Consider the following 19,416-nt stretch of genomic DNA (forward strand, 5'->3'; position numbering starts at 1 on the left):
ATCTACTAATTACTCATATTGTAAAGTGTCACATTTTCCTTTATATTGGCGGAAGAGTGGAGTATGTGTGATACCAATTATCGATAACACACCTGAACAAAAAAAACCGAAACTAGACAATCTCTTGGCAAAAATTCATAGTACAGATTATGGCAAAACAAACATTTGAATTTTTAATGTTATTTATATTTTCTATTTGCAAGTCTATATTTGCCATTTATGTTTTTTATTTTATTTTTTTATACCCACCACCATAGGATAGGGGGTATATTCATTTAGTCATTCCGTTTGCAACACATCGAAATATCCGTTTCCGACTAGAGCTGGCAAAATATCGATGGCACTATCAATATTTAAATTTTTGACAGAATATCGATAGATATTTCTCCTATGGATACTATCGCAAAAGTTAATTTTTTTGCAAAACTTAACTAAAATAAGCAACCCGACACTGAATGTATCCTTTATCCTTTTCCGACACTGTAGATACATTGCGCCTATAGAGGTAGAGCTGGCAAAATATCGATGGCACTATCGATATTTAATTTTTTGATCGATTGAACTTTTCCCGATGGATACTATCGCAAAAGTCAAGTTTTTTGTAAAACTAAACAAAAATAAGCAATGCAACACTAATGTTTCCTTTAAGATACATAGCGCCTATAGAGGGCGCAAATTTCATCCGATTAGGCTAATATTTCGTACTATGATTTTTCTCATGACTTCCAACTGACTTTATTAACCTTGGTATATAAATTAATCTCCTGATTTTTACTTCCCATTTTCGTTTGAAATATAGGTGATGGGAAATTAACGATAGTATCGATACTATCGATATTTATTTATCAAATGTTGCGATTATCGATAGTTTGCCAGCTCTATATCCGACCCTACAAAATGTATATAATTTGGATCTACGTAAAATTCTAAGCCGATTTAACAATGTCCGTGTGTCTGTCCGTCCGTCTGTTGTATACACTCTACAGCCTTCAAAAATTAAGCTGAAATTTGGCACAGATACGTATTTTTGTTCTTGAACAGGCCAAATCAGACCATATTTGGATATAGCTGCCATAAAGACCGATCTGCCGATTTAGGGTATTAAGCCCATAAAAGCAATTATCATCCGATTTCGCTGAAATTTGAATCAGTGAGTTGTTTTAAGCCTTCCGAAATTCGATCCAAATATGGTTCAGATCGGACTATATTTAGATATAGCTTCCATATAGATCGATCTGCCGATAGAGGGACCGAAGCCGATAAAAGCTTTATTTATTATCCGATTTCGCTAAAATTTGAAATACTTAATAACTTAAAGCCTCCCGATATCCAATCCAAATATGGTTCAGATCGAACTATATTAAGACATAGCTGCGATATAGACCGATCTGCCCATTAAGGGTCTTAAGCCCATAAATGCCGCAATTATTAGCAGATTTCTCTGAAATTTGATTCAGTGAGTTGTTTTAAACCTCCCGTGCATTTGTTTGTAACACCCTAAAGGAAGAGAGATAGACCCATTGATAAGTATACCGATCGACTCAGAATCACTTTCTGATTCGATCTAGCTATGTCCGTCTGTCTGTCTGTTTGTCCGTCTGTCTGTCTATGTTAATTTGTGTACAAACTACAGGTCGAAGTTTTCAATTTGGTACAGACATGTTTTTCGGCCTAGAGACGAAGCCTATTCAAATTGGAAAAAATCGGTTCAGATTTAGATATAGCTTCCATGTAAATGTTCGTCCGATTTTGAGAAATAATGCAATAAAATGGTCATTTGTTAACCGATTCTCTCGAAATTTGACAGGAAGGATTTTCTAATGACTCTCGATATTACTGGTGAATTTCATTGAAATCGGTTCAGATTTAGATATAGCTCTCATATATATATATATCGCCCGATTTCCACTCCTACAGCCACTGACCAATCTTCTCAAAACTTTGTACAACGCTTTCCTCGACGACTTCCACAATATCTAATAAATTTTGTCAAAATCGGTTCAGATTTAGAAATAGCTCCTACGTATATGTTCGTCTGGTTTTGAGAAATAATGCAATAAAATGGTCATTTTTGACCGATTCTCTCGAAATTTGGCAGGAAGGATTTTCTAATGACTCTCAAAATTACTGGTGAATTTCATAGAAATCGATTTAGATATAGCTCCCATTTATATACAGCGGTCAAAAAAAGTATTCATCATTAGCAAAATTGATAATAAATTCACTTATTTTGGGTAATTGAAGAAAATTTAAAGTAAACAAATAATGCAGTTTTATGCAATAGTTTATTTTTCGTAATATGTTTTAAAATAAATTCAAAAAATAAATTTAATTAGCGCAAAAAATGCAATTTTATATAATAACACCAAAAACAGAACAAAAAAAGTATTCATCATTGATGTGCTATCATCAAAGTCAAATTCAAATATTATTTGGGAATCCCCCTTTTCTGTTTTATTTAGTAAAGGAGGCTTTGCCCTTGACAGCAAATATTTAATTTCATTGAAAATATAGTTTTTGTCAAAATGGGTCTAAGCAAAACGAGGTTTCTGATGAGGTAAAAGTTTTGATAATAAAACACCACAGGAATGGTTTAACTCAAAAAACTATCAGTGAAATATTGAATAGACCACGATCTACTATACAATCCATCATCAGAAAGTGGACAGAAACGAAAACTGTTGACAATAAACCAAGATCTGGTCGACCAAAAGCACTTTCAGTTGGAGATGTGCGTTGGCTAGTGCGGCAAGTTCAGAAAACTCCGAAGACAAATGCGACCATTCTTCGTAAAAACACTATGGAATATTTAGGGAAGGAAGTTACTACACAAACAATTCGAAATACACTCAAAAGGCATAGTTACAGAGGAAGAACTGCACGTAAGAAGCCCTTTATAAATAAAATAAACCGAGTGAAAAGGCTAAACTTCGCAAAAATGTATGTAAAACAGCCCGAATCATTTTGGAAAACAGTCATTTTTGCAGACGAGAGCAAGTTTAATCTTTTTGGGTGCGATGGAAAGGTCATAGTGTACAGAAAACCAAATACAGAGCTTGAAGAACGAAACACAGTTGCTACTGTAAAACATGGTGGAGGTGGTTTAATGGTTTGGGGGTGTATGGCGGCTTCAGGAGCGGGAAATCTTGAAATTATTAATGGAGTAATGGATCATAAGTATTACATTGACATTTTAAAGAGGAATTTAAAAGATAGTGCTGTAAAACTTGGGCTTGGTAATAACTTTCAATATTATCAAGATAATGACCCCAAACATTCTGTTTTAAATACCAAGATGTGGATGCTGTATAACTGCCCCAAAGTCATTAAAACTCCTCCTCAAAGTCCCGACTTGAACCCAATTGAACATCTTTGGGAACATCTCGAACGCAAATTGAGAACGCGCAATTTTTCGAGCAAGAGTCAAATGCAACAGGTGATAATGGAGGAATGGACTAATATAGACCAAAATATAACCGCTTAATTAGTCCAATCGATGTCAAACCGTTTAAAAGAAGTTATAAGACGCGGTGGTCGAATAACAAAGTATTAATTTTTTTAAATTATGTTATTTATTTTTTTGTTTTTTTGCAATGATGAATACTTTTTTTGTTTAATTTTTTGTGTTCAGCTGTAAAATGGCCCTTTTTGTTCCAATAAATACTATTTTTTTCTTTAAAAACAATGAAATTGTGTACATATATATCACACAAGCACTACTGCATCATTAGTTTAATATGTTTTTATCCCAATTGTCTTTTGTAGACTTATTAAAAAAAAAAAACATTGAATGATGAATACTTTTTTTGACCGATGTATATATCGCCAGATTTTCATTGAAATCGATTTTCATTAATAGAGATACTGCAAGCCCATTTATTGACCAATCTTTCCAAAATTTCGTATAGCGCTTTCCCCGACGACTTCCATAATATCTAAGAAGTTTGCTAGAAATCGGTTCAAATTTAGATATAGCTCCCATATATATGGTCGTCAGATTTGCAATAATGTTGTAATTTGTCCACCGTATTTATAACAGTTTGAATATATTTGCTCGAAATCGGATTTGCTTGGATTGTTTAATAACCCATCTAAAAACATCCACCGAGGTCCATCAAAAGTGGTTCAGAATTAGATATAGCTGATACTTTGTACCTATGGTGTAGGTGTAGCGTAGTTTGAAGTCGGCACCGCTAGAATTTTCCCTTTCCTTACTGGTTTTCAGATCGGTCTCTATTCAGATATAGTTGCCATATACACCGATCTGCTGATTAAGGGTCTTCAGCCCATTAAAGCTGAATTTATTACCCAATTTCGGTGGAATTTTACACAGTGAATTGTATTAAGCCTCCGTCATTCGAACAACATATGGCCCGCATCAAACTATCAGACTAGCAGCCATATAGACCGATCTTTCAATTCAGAGTCTTAATACCCCAAATTTCCCAGTTCTGGGGAATGGAATCAAAAAAGAAATAGACCAGCCACCATTACTATGGATATGGTAGTGGAGTTGCTATAAAAGAGTATGGTTAATTTATCCATGGTGTTGGGTATCCAAAGTTCCGCACGGACGAACTTAACACTTTTTTACTTGTTTGTATTATTATTATTTTTTTTTAAATTAATTGTTTGCGATAAAAATACGTGTGTAATATTAATTATACGTAGTTTAGTGTGTAATGGCAAGAGCCACAGTAAGCGACAGCATTATTGAGAAACATGATGAATGAATACATATGTATTGTATTTCCGTAGTACAATGATCTTTTCCTTCAACAAACAAGACATACCGCACACATACATACATACATACATACTTTGCTTTAATTATTGAATAGTGCTCGTCGTAGTAAATTTGTTGAATTCCTGAAATTGCATTCTGCACACATGCATATGACTGAGAAAGAAGCACCTACAAAAAGTTTGTTTTCGCATGTGCTGTTGAAACACTGAACACGTCGTTTGCAGTTTGTGTTCTTTCTATGAGCCTTTATTGTAAATTAAAAATTCCATAACTAAAATTCTAGTGAGATTCTTAATTTCCACTTTCCAGACAAGCTTTTAAGCTTGGAAATTATCATTTGAATGTGCTTAAGTGAAAATTTTTTATTAAAAATTTTTATCTATGGATTTCTTTCACAGATTGTGTGAAGTGAAATCAGATGTTTTGACTGAATGAATCGAACAAATGCCGTTACACAGCCTCTGTAGCCTTGGCTATTATTTGCATGCAAAATTATTTACTAACACTGGGAAAGCATGTTTTTTGGATGAATACCAGTAGTTTAAGAAAATTTCATAGTATTTCGATTAATTTTTCGCAATCTTTTTCTTTTTTATAGTTCATCGGAAGCTCCTCAAGAGTAAGTAAATCGTAGAAGCACAAACAATGCATGCCACAAAAAAGGTTATACAGGTGATTGTTTGCAGCATTGTCATTGTGACAAGGGATATTATGCGTATCACTGACCCATTAATGAAAAATAACTAAATAGGCATTTAAAAATGATATTGAGTTTATCAATAAGACATTTTAATTGTTGTTTGTTTACCAACGATTGTATTAATTACCTTGCTAATTACCTTGTTGTGGCTTAATTTGAAATCAATTAATGTTGACATACTTAACAAAATCTCAAATGGCAATCGTAACTATTTCTTTTTAACAAGAGGAGTTTAAATATTGTAAAACACTCAGAAAAGTTATCATAACAACGACTAACACAAATATGTATATTAGACCGTCCCACGCTATAAAAAAGATTTTTTATACCCTCCACCACTACTGTGGTACATTAAAAAGTATACCGATCGACTCAGAATCACTTTCTGATGCGATTTAGCCATGTCCGTCTGTCCGTACAGGTACAGGAAGTATTTGTTTTCCAATCGTCCCGAAATTTTGCACACGCCATTGATTTTGGTAAAAATCGGTTCAGATTTAGATATAGCTCCCATATATATGTATTGCCCGAGTTGCAAATGGCCGTAGTTACCACAATTTTCAACCGATCTACACAAAAGTTGGCACTGGTTGGTTTGTAACTGATCTTAACGTATCTGCAAGATTTGATCAAAATCGGTTCAGATTAGGATATAGCTCCCATATCTATATGTATTGCCCGATATGCACTTTTATGGCTTAAGGACCTACAACTTTCAACCGATCTACCCAAAAGTTGGCACTGGTTGGTTTGTAATTGATCTTATCTTATCTGCAAGGTATCATCAAAATCGGTTCAGATTTGGATATGGCTCCCATATATATGTATTGCCCGATTTGCACTTAAATGGCCGTGGGTACCACAATTTTCAACCGATCTGCACAAAATTTGGCATGGATTGTTTTGTTACTGATCTGCAAAAAAATTGGCACTGGTTGGTTTGTTACTGATCTCAACTTATATGCAAGATTTCATCAAAATCGGTTCAGATTTGGATATAGCTCCCATATATATGTATTGCTCGATTTGCTCTTAAATGACCGTAGTAACTACAATTTTCAACCGATCTGCAAAATTTAACACGGAATGTTTTGTTACTGATCTTAACATATCTGCAAGATTTCATCAAAATCGGTTCAGATTTGGATATAGCTCCCATATATATTTATCGTCGGATTTTCACTTATGTGGTCGTCGAAACAACAATTTTCCAACGATCTGTTCGAAAAAAATCTGTTCAGATTTAGATATAGCTCTCATATACATATATAGCTATTGCCCGAATTTATAATTGTAGGGTAGGTGTAGGGTATTATATGGTCGGCTTCGCCCGATTTTTGCCTTTTCTTACTGGTTTTTTTTTTGCAAAATGAGGAAATCCATACCTTCCATTTTTGTCCTGTTGATCCCAATAAGCAACCTAAAAAATATTATGGTGGTCAGTTAAAGTTAACCCCTGATGCCAGGTCGACCACAGTTGGATGTAGTACTTTCTAAGAAATACAGCTGAGGATTTAAGGTTCTAGCATGAAACAGGAAAGCAAACTACACATTTAGTTGGAATTTATGGTTGAAACTTCTACTGTTCCATTCCCAATACTGTGGCTGTGGTGTCGTCTCAGAAATTTTTCCTGATTAGGTTCAATCATGTCCTTCTGTCCGCTAATGATTTTTGAACCGTTTATCCGTCTGTCGTTTTGCATGCAAATTGGTTGGAAATTCTGGTAACTACGCCCTTGTAAGCGTAAATCGAGGAAATTAAATTTTTGGGAGCTATATCTAAATCTGAAGAATTATGACCGAAATATTTTTCGGAATCCTAATCTTAACTAGATGGACGGTTTTTTCTTTACATACTCCCATTTAACGTAAACATGCCTTAAGAAACTAAGCGAAATTTCTCTCATAAAAAGTATTGGGTTGCCCAAAAAGTAATTGCGGATTTTTCATATAGTCGGCGTTGACAATTTTTTTCACAGCTTGTGACTCTGTAATTGCATTCTTTCTTCTGTCAGTTATCAGCTGTTACTTTTAGCTTGCTTTAGAAAAAAAGTGTAAAAAAAGTATATTTGATTAAAGTTCATTCTAAGTTTTATTAAAAATGCATTAACTTTCTTTTAAAAAATCCGCAATTACTTTTTGGGCAACCCAATATTTTTTCAATAACAACCAGAACGTTAAGGCTATGGCTCCAAATTAAAATTAGTCTTTCAAAAATGAAAGGGGGACCCCTACGGTGGCTACGTCGGTGGCACCAGGCTACGCCCCCATTAACGCGGCCAACGTGGAAGGCGTCCACCCTGATTCCGTAGTAAGATCTGCGGCAATAAGCGATGTATTTTTGGACAGTTGTTCGGCCGCTCCGTTCCCCGCCACACCTTGACGATCCAAGACCCAGCAGAGCCTGACAGCTCTGCTCTTCGAAAGCAAGCTATCTTTCGAAGGAGTAAAGCTAAGTGCTTTAAATATTGCACATATATTTCTTACTAGTGTAGGTCGGTTGGGATTGTAAATGGGCCATATCGGTCAATGTTTTGATATAGCTGCCATATAAACCGATTTTAGATCTCGACTTCTTGAGCCACTAGAGGGCGCAATTTTTATTCGATTTGGCTGAAATTGTGTATGAGGTGTTGCGTTATAACTTCCAACAACTATTTTAAGTATGGTCTAAATTGGTCCATCACCTGATATAGCTGCCATATAAACCGATCTCGGATCTTGACTTCTTGAGCCGCTAGAGGGCGCAGTTATCATCCGATTTGGCTGAAATTTAGCTTGAAGTGTTTTTTCAACTTCCAACAACTATGTTAAGTATGGTCCAAATCTGTTTAAACCTCATATAGTTCTCATATAAACCGATCTGGGATCTTGACTTCTTGAGCCGCTAGAGGGCGCAATTATTATCCGAAATTTTGAAGGAAGCGTTATGTTTTAACTTCCAACAACTATGGTGGCAATCTGAAATCAGATTCATTAAGATAATCTTTGGCTATTGTACTACACACCACAGTATCAACATCCCGAAACCTTTAATAAAATAATGATCATCATCAATTAACAAAAAATACATTCAATTCACGTGCTTTATTTGCTGAAAAATACGTAGAAACCGAAACTATTTTCTATTTAGTTTTATTTAAGATACATCTTGAGATCACGTGCAAATGCAAATTATCCACAAGTTGCTGTTTAATTTTTTTTCACATTCTAGTTGAATTTCTTTTAAAATGGAAACTAATAAAAATCAATTTTAACTGTCAAAACTGGAAAGGGGATTTCTCCAGATTTATCATAGACATTGCAATTTTATTGTTAAGGCAGCAGTAATACTGGCATTTTAATTAGAGACCGAGAATAATTTAATTTAATTGTTAAGGGCACGTCTTTCGAAAAAAAGTAATTATTCGCAGCAAAAAGTTCCATATACTTGACTTGAGAAAATAAAAATGAATATTTTTAGATACAGGCATTGGAGATACTGGCGAATATTACTTGTGGCAACTTAACTATAAAAATTTTTATATAGTTGGACATTTTGGCCCATTTCATTCACTATCAGTATTTTGGACATCTACTCAGTAAATTGCAAAAAATTATGAAATTCAGTAAATAATATTTTGGGTTGCAATCTATAATCGACCCATAAGTTTCCCAAAAATGCTCCGAAATTGTAGTTTTATAGAATATTTTACCGATTGACTGGAAAAATCACCATTTCGAATGGTCTGGAATATACTTTTAGTCCATTCTACTCAACATATACACTAGAGCGTCCCCTGGCTTGAGATAACTATGAGCACCACAAGGTCTGGAACTTTGTGCTCCGATCTCTGTGGTGTTGATCGTTATCCGAGCTACAATAACAACTAGAGTGTCATAAAACAACAAACGTATCTTTTTTTGAACGCTACCCTTCATTTTTTCCTTTTTCTCCAAATAAGCAAAATACGAAATATAACGGCGATCGGTTAACGATAATCTGAACCAAAGTTGGGTGTACTGCTTTTTAAAGAATCTAGTTGATAATTTTAGGTCATAGCATGAAAGTGGGTATAGTGATCAGCCTTTTTTGGGTCTTAGTCTATAACAGTCACATTTATTACGCGATTTCGGTGAAATCGTAAACTATGAGTTGCAGAAGGTCTCCCAATATCGAAACCGAATATGGTTTAAATAGGACCATAATCGGCTATATACATATAGCGGAACTATATGGCCAGACAGATAAACCTTAATAACACTTTGTGTTCGCTACCATGTAGTCCTCACCGCCTCCCATTCTGTTAGTGGTGAAGACCTCAGCGACCTTGTTAGTCTGACGTGTAGCTAGCCAAGGATTTTTTGAGCGTCTAAAAATAAGTCTTCCCAAATCACTGTCTAGTCTTTGGAATTAACATGCCTGGTTTCCGCAACCTATGGGCAACCTTGACGTTGCAGTTTCATATATACTTCCCACTGCTTCCACTCCAGTGTATAGACTTCAATAGTACTGTGATCAACAAGTCAATCTTTGTTTGTTCTCGAAAACCAAGAATGGAATTTCCATTATAAGTAAATTATCCATAGATGCAAATTTGCAAATTCTTATTATCTTTGTTTCAATCGTTGTTGAGACAGCAACGAATAAACATGAGCATCGTATGTCTTTTCTACTTTTAGAGGGAAAGTTCAGGAGTAAAAGCTGCTTCTAAAAGACCTTATTTTGCATACCAGAGACCTTCCCTACTCCTTGCTATTTAACAAGGCGTGTCCAAAAATATAGGGCCTTCCCTTCTTATGGCCAAAAGAAGGATTTGCAGAAGGCCGTATGCCGAAGAAGGTTTTGAACGTGAAGGACAACAAAAAAAACAACAATGCTCTCTCAATTTTATTTGAGAGAGATAACTTAATTTAAAATTTTCTCTTTAAATTCAAATCTCCGAAGATCTATTTTTAGAATGAGAATTTTATTTTTACATTTTCGAAAACCTAATTTATTTCGCCGTGACTTGAACAACATACGTTGTTTCAAAAAGTTGCTACAACTATAAAGGTGCTATATTTAGCATCTGGCATGTTTATGGGCAAATTGCAAATTTTGCCCATGAACATGCCATTAAGAAACAGGGTCAAACTTCTTACATATCACTGAATGCTGTCCGATTCAAGCTTAAGCTTAATGAAAAGAGACCTCCTTTTTAAAGTCGAGTTCGAACGGCGTACCGCAGAACGACACCTCTTTTAGGAGAAGTTTTTGCATGGCAAAGTACCTCACAAATTTCGCCAGCATTAGGAGGGATAACCATCGCTGAAACATGTTTCCGATGTCCTTGCCAGGATTCGAATCCAAGTTTTCAGCGTCATAGGCGGACATGCTGACTTAAAACAGTTGTTTGGTCGAAGAAAGTAATTTATTTATTATAATAAACTGAATCCCGTTTTTTCCTTAACATAGGCTATGTAATTTTTTGATATCGGAAGGAGGGCGGACCTTCCCCAACTACCCAAAAATAAAAGTGGACCGATCGGGACAAAATGGGACTCAAATGAAAGGTATACAGGAGTAAAGTACGAATTTCATATAAAAAATGTGGTCCAAGTAACTGTGGGGCCGTCCCTACCCCAAAAACGCCTGAATATGGTCAGGGAGAAGAAATATGCTTTATAATTTGTTGATTTCCGAAATCAAAAGTGGACCGATCGGGACATAATGGGTATCAAATGAAAGGTACTGGAAAAGAGAATATTAAAATTTGGGTCTAAGTACCCATCGGGCCGCCCCCAAACCATAAAATTCCCCAAACAGACATATTGGGCGTTCATGCCAATATGGGCCTCAAATGAAAGGTATTCGGGAGTAGATTACGAATCTGGTATACAAAATTAGATCGAAGTATAGAGGGTCACCCTACCCCCCAAAAACGCCTTAAATGGGCATATGACCCATCATGACTATATGGAACTCGGGTTTTTAGTTTTTTCGTAGAATCAAAAACGGCTGAACCGATTTTCTTAAAATTTTCACAGATTGTATAAGTTTGTCTAGATCGAAACATAGGTTACATAATTGTTATATATCGGATTGGGGCGGCCCCTACCTCAACAACGCCATCCAAAACCAAAAGTGGACCGATAGGCACAATATGGGCCTCAAATAAAAATATTCGACAGTAGATTACAAATATGGCATAAAACATTAGGTCCAAGTAATGGGAGGACTCCCCACACCCAAGGCCCCCCAAATTAGCATATTAGACGACCATGTCTATATGGGACTTAAATGAAAGATTTCGGGAGTAGATTACGAATATGACATTAAACTTTGTGTTCAAGTCTAGGTGGCACTTTTCTTTCAAAAAATAAGTCAAATAGGTTGATTGACCCATTATGACAATATGGGACTCAAATGAATTCATATCCAATTTTGGAGCCAAGTGTTTGGGAGCAAAGCGCCTCCCAACCTGAACTTCATTTCCGATTATGGCAATATGGAGCTCAAATCAACGGTATTTGGGAGTAAAGAACGAATTTGATATCTATTTTCAGGGCAAAGTGCCGGTGGCCGCCCCAGCCCCAAAACACCCTCCAAACATTTCATATTTACTGACCATGGCAATATGGGGCTCACATTAAATGGATTTGGGAGTGCAGCACGAATTTGATATCCATATTTGAGTCGAAATGTCTAAATTGCCATCCCTCCCCTACAATATGGAGCTCAAACAAAAGGTGCTTAAGAAAAAAGAAACGAATTTAACATCCAATTGAAGAGCCATGTGTTTGGGGAACTCCCCCACCCGAAAACACCTCCCAATTATATAAAAGCTATTTTTCTGTTTAAGTTGATTGATTTTCGGAAAATTGATACTCATTTTCGGGACAAAGTCCCTGGAATCCATCCCACCCTCAAACAAAGGTTTTTTACCGATCATGCCATTATGGGGCTCATATAAAATGTATTTGAAAGTAGAGCACGAAGCGAATATTTACATTAAGGGCCAAGTGTCTCTCTAAATATTTAGCATTACAATAATATAGGACTAAAAAGAAAGGTAGTTGGGAGTGAAGTAAAAATTTACCCAGGAACCGAGAAGGGGCACACTTCTCACACATCAGTGAAGCTTTTCGATTCAAGTTTAAACTCAATGATAAGGGACTTTTTTACAGCCGAGTCCGAATGGCTTTTCGAATTTTTTGCATGACCATGCATGGCAAATGTCGCCAGCATTAACAGGGGATCACTACCGCTTTAAATTATGTCTGATATTACCGCCAGGATTTGAATGTAGGCGTTCAGCGTTACAGGCGGACATAAGCTACAGTAGCACGAATTCGATATACACATTCAAAGCGAAGAGTCCCAAACCTAAAATGATATTAGAGAGTTAAAGAAGGCGCAGCGTAGCGTCCCCGGTTCGGCTAGTATTTCATAAAAATATATGAAAAATTATTTTTCCTTTATTATAAATTTGTTTATTTTCCCTTATTCGCCCATCTTTTATGCGCGTCACTGCAGACTGTTTTGACTTTGACATTATTTGATAGTGAAAGGGTTTTTTTTATCATTGACTTGAGTAACTGCACTTAGTGACTTAATGACAAAAGTGTGGCCTATTTGCACATATTAAGACAACAATGGCATATAATCATTTAATAAAAGTTACAACAAGGCAACAAACCCAAGCAATTTAAATTCGAACTAAAGATATATGCATACGAGTACAAACATACACACATACATACAAACTACGTAAAGGTAATTTTATTACATACATATGTACATACTTTTGATTTCCTTTAATGAATATTAAACAACATAAAAGATCAAAATCACACTCTCGTGAATGCTCAGAATGTCACAATAGAACTCACCACCCAACCACCCACCTCTCTCATAACCATCGCAATGCAATGCATTAAACAACAACAAAAAAGTACTTAAAGCTGAGAGACAATTTTAGCAATACATTTAGTACAGCCATAACAATAGCCAGTGACAGACTGACTCTGCTGCCCCCTGTGTTGAGTGTAAAGAAATTTAATAAACGAAGTAATCGTGTAATAAATATACATACATATCTACATATAAATACCTTCTGTAACAACAACAACAACAAATCACGATCATACTTCATTCTACTACTTTACTCTGTTGATACAATTCGTGGTTGTGGATATCTTTCTTTTTTTTCTCATATATACTGCATATAAAAGAGACAAATTGTTCAAGAATTAGAGACATTATACGGCTGACCGCCGCCGTCAGTCGTTACAAAAAGGAAGCTATAGTAAATTTGAATTTATTTATATTTTATTTAAAATTTCCCTGGGGAGGGAAGAGTGTATTATTTTGTAATAAACAAAAAAAAAATTAAAATCTTAATATGAATAATCTCTAAACATAAATTAAAAAAAAATAACAAAAAAAACTGTGCCAAACAAGAAAACCAAACGCAACAAACCAAAAAATATATATATATTGCTTTTGCAGATTCGGCAATTTGCAAAATACTTAAAAAAAATAAATAATAAGAAACAAAACCAGTGAAATGTTTTTACCAAATACACAGCCGCTAAGGCTTTCAGTGTTGCTATTGTTATTTATTTGCTGTGCGCCAACGACCATATACGCCCGGACTTTTTTGAGCCATAATTCCATACAGAAACGAGACAATTATCAAAACGAAACTGAAGCATGGTAAGTGCAAGACACAATTGGTTTGTTTTGTGTAAACAGAAATGAAGAAGAAATATACAAAAACATCTCACAATATCATAAATGAAATGCCATGCATTATGTTGAATGAGTATAAGATATATCCAAAAGAGAACAAATTCAAACATTTATTAGAAACCAAAATAAAACAAAACATTTTAAATATGAAAAATAAGGCATATTTATATCAAAAGACATAGAGGTGCAAGTTGTGTGTGTTTTTTTTTACAAATTGATTCATCTTCAACTAATTAAAATTTCATTCAGCAAAAAAACCACAAATGATTTGGCGATCATGACAATTAAAATAATAAAAACGCGATATGCATTTTGCTTAAAATTTATACTAATTAACTAAGGTTGATTCATGTTTTTACCGTTTAATGTAGTGGATGTGTTTTAAGCATTAACGGCGATTGGGCAGAAAAATATCCAAAAAGTAAAAAGGCATTAAGTTCGGCCGGGGCGAACTTTGGATACCCACCACCTCTGGTATATATGGAAACCCCCTTTCGTCACAATCCGGCAAAAATTGGACAACTTATGCACCCAAATTCGACACGGACATTGAGTGGTCTAATAAATATAAATCACTGTTCCTTTTTGTAGAACAAAATATTGGTCTTTCTGGCAGCTATATCCTAATATAAACCGATCTGGACCATATATTGGGTTGCCCAAAAAGTAATTGCGGATTTTTCATATAGTCGGCGTTGACAAATTTATTCACAGCTTGTGACTCTGTAATTGCATTCTTTCTTCTGTCAGTTATCAGCTGTTACTTATACATACATTGGCAAAGTGGACGGACGTGTAAAAGGAAGCTCCCATTAATGAGCCAGAAAACGCCTTAGCAAGCCAAGATTTCGCAAGGATTTGGAGCCTAAACACAACTGCAGCAGACCACGTATCTCATCCATATTAATTTGCCGCTTTCCAAGGTTCCGGTGAGCAAACAATAAACATTTAATAAATCACTTTTGATACAAAATATTATCACTCAATATAAATAAACAACGAGTAAACAAACACCGACACAACAAAATATAATATCAGCTGGCCTTGTCCAACCAAGTTTGGTGATGACAAAATTCCGATAAATGCAATTATTACTGCTATCGATAAACGGCATTGCCATATATGAAAATTTGCAGGGTTAGGAAATATGCAAAGCAACATCCAAACACCCAAAAGAAGATACACTGAGATAAAATCCCCTGAAAATACCAGTATAACGTCAAACATGGATCCAAATGATCTAATAAAAATAATAAAAGAAACTATTAACTCAAACTTGGATGAAAAACTTAAAACACTCCCCACAAAATCGGACATTGAAGATTTAAAAGTCGAAATAGTTGGTATCGGTGCTGATGTAAGTGCGTTGAAAAGGGAAAATCAAGAACTAAAAGATGAATTAAATAAAGTGCAGCAAGAAAATAATCAATTTAAAAAAGATATTAATTGGCTGCAGAACCAAATAAAGCCTAATAAACTATTTATTAAAGGAATAACAAGCTCCAAGAACCCGATGGAAGAGGCGAAAAATCTATTCAGAGACAAGTTAAATATATCAACCACTATTAAATATGTAAAAAAGGTGTTTGATCGCAATGGGAAAATGGCAATAATAATTGAGCTTGAAAACGAACAAGCAATACAGGAAGTATTCCGAAATACCAAAAAACTGGCGGGGTCAAATATAACTATTGAACGAGATATGATTCCAACAAAGCAATTACATAAAAGAATCTTCCTCATTTTAAAGAAAAAAATCTTATCTCTCAGTAAGCAGCATAAAATTGTTGTAAGAGAAGATAAAATGAAAATAAAAGATCAATGGTTTAAATGGAATTCTAAAAATAAACTTGTCTCTGGTAATGATGATGGTGAGCAAGAATTTGAAAAGCTATATGGGGATGTTAAAAAGAACATCTGCTTGAATTATGATCAATTTTTTGAAGAACTCTACCCAAAAAACCAATAAATGCCATCAATGAACCGAAGCCACATAACCTCTCCATTTTATCCTACAATATAAATGGTCTTGAAAACAAATATCTGTTCCCAGCCTTCTTTCAATATGTTAAACAATTTCAAATAATAATATTAATAGAAACACATTTAGAATCTGATAAGGAGAAGAGAGCAATACCATACTTTAGCGGATTTGATCTTTTTTTTGAGCCGGCAGTACGCATTCATAGATTCGGTAGAGCTATTGGTGGGAAATTGATTGGAGTAAGCAAACAGTTGCCTGAAATAGGCGTTAAAACGGAAATAATCGATTCGAACAAAAAATTATTTATAAAACTGCGCACCAAAGAATATACATGCTCTATAATACCGCAATATTTAAGACCTGCCACTTGGGATAATGATTTACGAAATCTAAAACAATATTTTCAAGAGGAAGAAATGCAAAATCCTATTTTAATCGGAGATTTTAATGTTAGAATTGGGGAAATTAGTCAACACATGGGTGAAATATACAGAGAAAGCTTTTTCTCCGGATACGATTTAAGAAAATCAAAAGATAAAACCGTCAATCAAAAGGGGATCCAATTTCTACAACTTTGTGACGACTACAACTTGTATATTTTAAATGGCATAACAAAAGGTGATGAGGAAGGGAATTTAACATATGTTACAACAGTTGGAGATTCAGTTAATGATATATGTGCTGTGTCTAAGGAACTACTACGATATACCTATGAATTTAAAGTTGAAGATAAGATATGGTCGGATCATTTTCCCATACTGTTGCAAATTAATGTTGGAACTGACAACAGAATAGAAGAAAAGATGGCGCTCCTACCAAAGTTAATATGGAAGGATAAATATAAGAGTAATTATCAACAAATGATGAGCGCAAATCTTAACAAAATCGCAGCTATAAATGAAATCAGCCTTAACGAAATCTGTGAAATTATTAAGGAATCTTACCCAAAACAAAACAGCCGTAAACCATCTTTTAATTCAAAGCATAAATGGCATAATAATAATTGCAATTTAGCAAGAATTAATACCTTCAAGCTGCTGAAAATCTACAGAAAAACGGGTATTTTAGAAGACAAACGCCGGTATATATCAGCTCAGAAGCATTATAGAGCCATATGTAATAGCAGTAAAGAGGTGTACTACAACAACATGGCTAATAACCTCAATTGTATAAGGAACTCCAAGGAATGGTGGAAAACGGCTAGAGAAATGCGCAACCAACACAATCTTGTATCCTCTAACATAACCCCCGAAGTATTTAGATCCTATTACGAAGGTTTATTAAATAACTCTGAAGAAATCACCCTTATCTATTATGCCCCTTTTTATAAAGAAGATTCTGATTTAGATGGACCGTTTACTATGATCGAACTGAAGAAAATTTTGGCAAGTGTAAAAACTAATAAAGCTCCAGGGGAAGATAGAATCCCTTATGAATTCTTCATGAATGCCACTGATCAATTTCATAACCTGCTTCTAAATGCATACAATAGATTGTATACGAATGGAAAAATCGATCCTATATTTTCGAAGACCATTATTTTCCCAATACACAAAAAAGGAGATCTGAATGAAGCATCAAATTATAGAGGCATTTCGTTCATGAACTGTGCAGCTAAGATTTTTATGGGATTAATGAACGAAAAGCTATACAACTGGGTTGAACAGAACAAAATCCTAACCGAATTTCAATCTGGTTTCCGCAAAAATTATGCAACAACCGATAATATATACAATCTAGCATCTATCGTTAACCTAAAATTGAGCGAAAAGAAAAAAGTATATGCTTTCTTTGTAGATTTCAAGGCAGCATTTGATAATATATCGAGACAAGCCCTTATTTATAAGCTTTTTCAAATGGGTATATCATATAAATTCGTTAGATTGGTAGAACAAATGTACAACAATACCCAATCAGCTGTGTGGAACGGAAAAGAAATATCCGAATATTTTGAAACAACGAAGGGTGTTAAACAGGGTTGCCTTTTATCACCATTATTATTCACACTCTACATAAATGATTTGCATGATTATATTGAAGGCGGATTATGTGTGGAATCTATCAATATAAGATTACTTCTATATGCAGATGATATTGTGCTGCTAGCTGATGATATTAAAATCCTACAGAATATGATAGATAAATTAGAATTATACTGCAAAAGATGGAGCTTAGAAGTGAATATAAGCAAATCGGAAATAATGGTTTTCAGAAATGGAGGAAAGCTAAGCAAGTACGAGAAATGGACATACAAAGGCAGGGAGATAAAAATCTGCAACGAATTTAAATATTTAGGAGTAGTATTTACACCCAAAATGAAATTTCATAAACATGTGCAAAACAGAAATAATGAAGCAAAAAACGCAATAAATTCTATATGGAAACAATTTATGGAAAGAAATGATATAAATATGAATAACAAATGGAAGGTATTTTTAGCTGTTTGCAGATCCATTCAAACGTATGCTGCTCAAGTTTGGGGATACTCTTATTTTGAAGAAGTTAATACACTGCAGAGATATCTTTTGAAACGGATTTTGAGAGTACCAAGTTTTACTCCAAACTACGTGTTGATGCTGGAAACAGATGTAGAAGATACCCAGATTTATACTCTGGGATTACATTTGAAGTATATAGAGAAAACACTGTATCACCATGAACCATGCAGGCTCCCGAAACAATTATCTAATATTATATTGGAGAAAAATACATTTTGGGCAAAAGAAATAGCTACCCTGTCGCAAAACTTTAACATACAATGGGACCAATCCACTTCATGTTTAGCTAACTGGAGGGCATTTTGCAAAAATTTACTCAGCAGCATAAAAATGCGACTACATGAGGAGAGACTATGGAGACAACAGAACTGTCAGAGTCTGCGAATTTATAAATATTTGAATCCAAACCGAGCTCAGCTTTACCTGAACGATAAAAATTCTTACAATAAGATCGTATGGATATTCAAAACACGCAGTGGAATGATTCCTTTGGGGTATAATAAATTTGATTCCGATACATCGAGTAGAGAGTGTAAACTATGCAATTTGCGTGAGATCGAAACAATACAACACTTTCTGGGAAAATGTCCTGTACTTCAAGAATTCAGAATGTTATCATTTCAAAGACCAATATTAAATGAGGAAGAGGTGATTAGAGTACTTGATGGCGAAGAAGAAGAAGACTGGGATAGGTTGGCAAACTATATGGAAACCACTTATAAATATAGAAACTTTTTAATGAATGAATTCGATTAACTTAAATTTGTTTTA

The 19,416-nt window shown here is 34.7% G+C and overlaps 1 protein-coding gene across 4 annotated transcripts in view; it reads left to right on the forward strand.

The window, feature by feature from the left end:
- Positions 1 to 19,416, forward strand: part of LOC106080926 (trehalase) — a 77,749-nt gene that overhangs the window by 36,030 nt on the left and 22,303 nt on the right. Inside the window, exon 2 of one of the 4 annotated variants that reach the window (XM_059368442.1) lies at positions 5,346 to 5,366. The exons of 1 other annotated variant lie outside the window; for it this stretch is intronic. In XM_059368442.1, the coding sequence (XP_059224425.1) occupies positions 5,346 to 5,366 (21 nt within the window). Of the gene's footprint in view, positions 1 to 5,345; positions 5,367 to 13,407; positions 14,128 to 19,416 lie in introns of those variants that run through there. 2 more of the 4 variants (XM_059368440.1, XM_059368441.1) reach the window with 2 other exon arrangements.

The sequence above is a fragment of the Stomoxys calcitrans genome, chromosome 5 (assembly GCF_963082655.1).
Source record: "Stomoxys calcitrans chromosome 5, idStoCalc2.1, whole genome shotgun sequence".
In the NCBI taxonomy this organism is placed as follows: Eukaryota; Metazoa; Arthropoda; class Insecta; order Diptera; family Muscidae; genus Stomoxys; species Stomoxys calcitrans.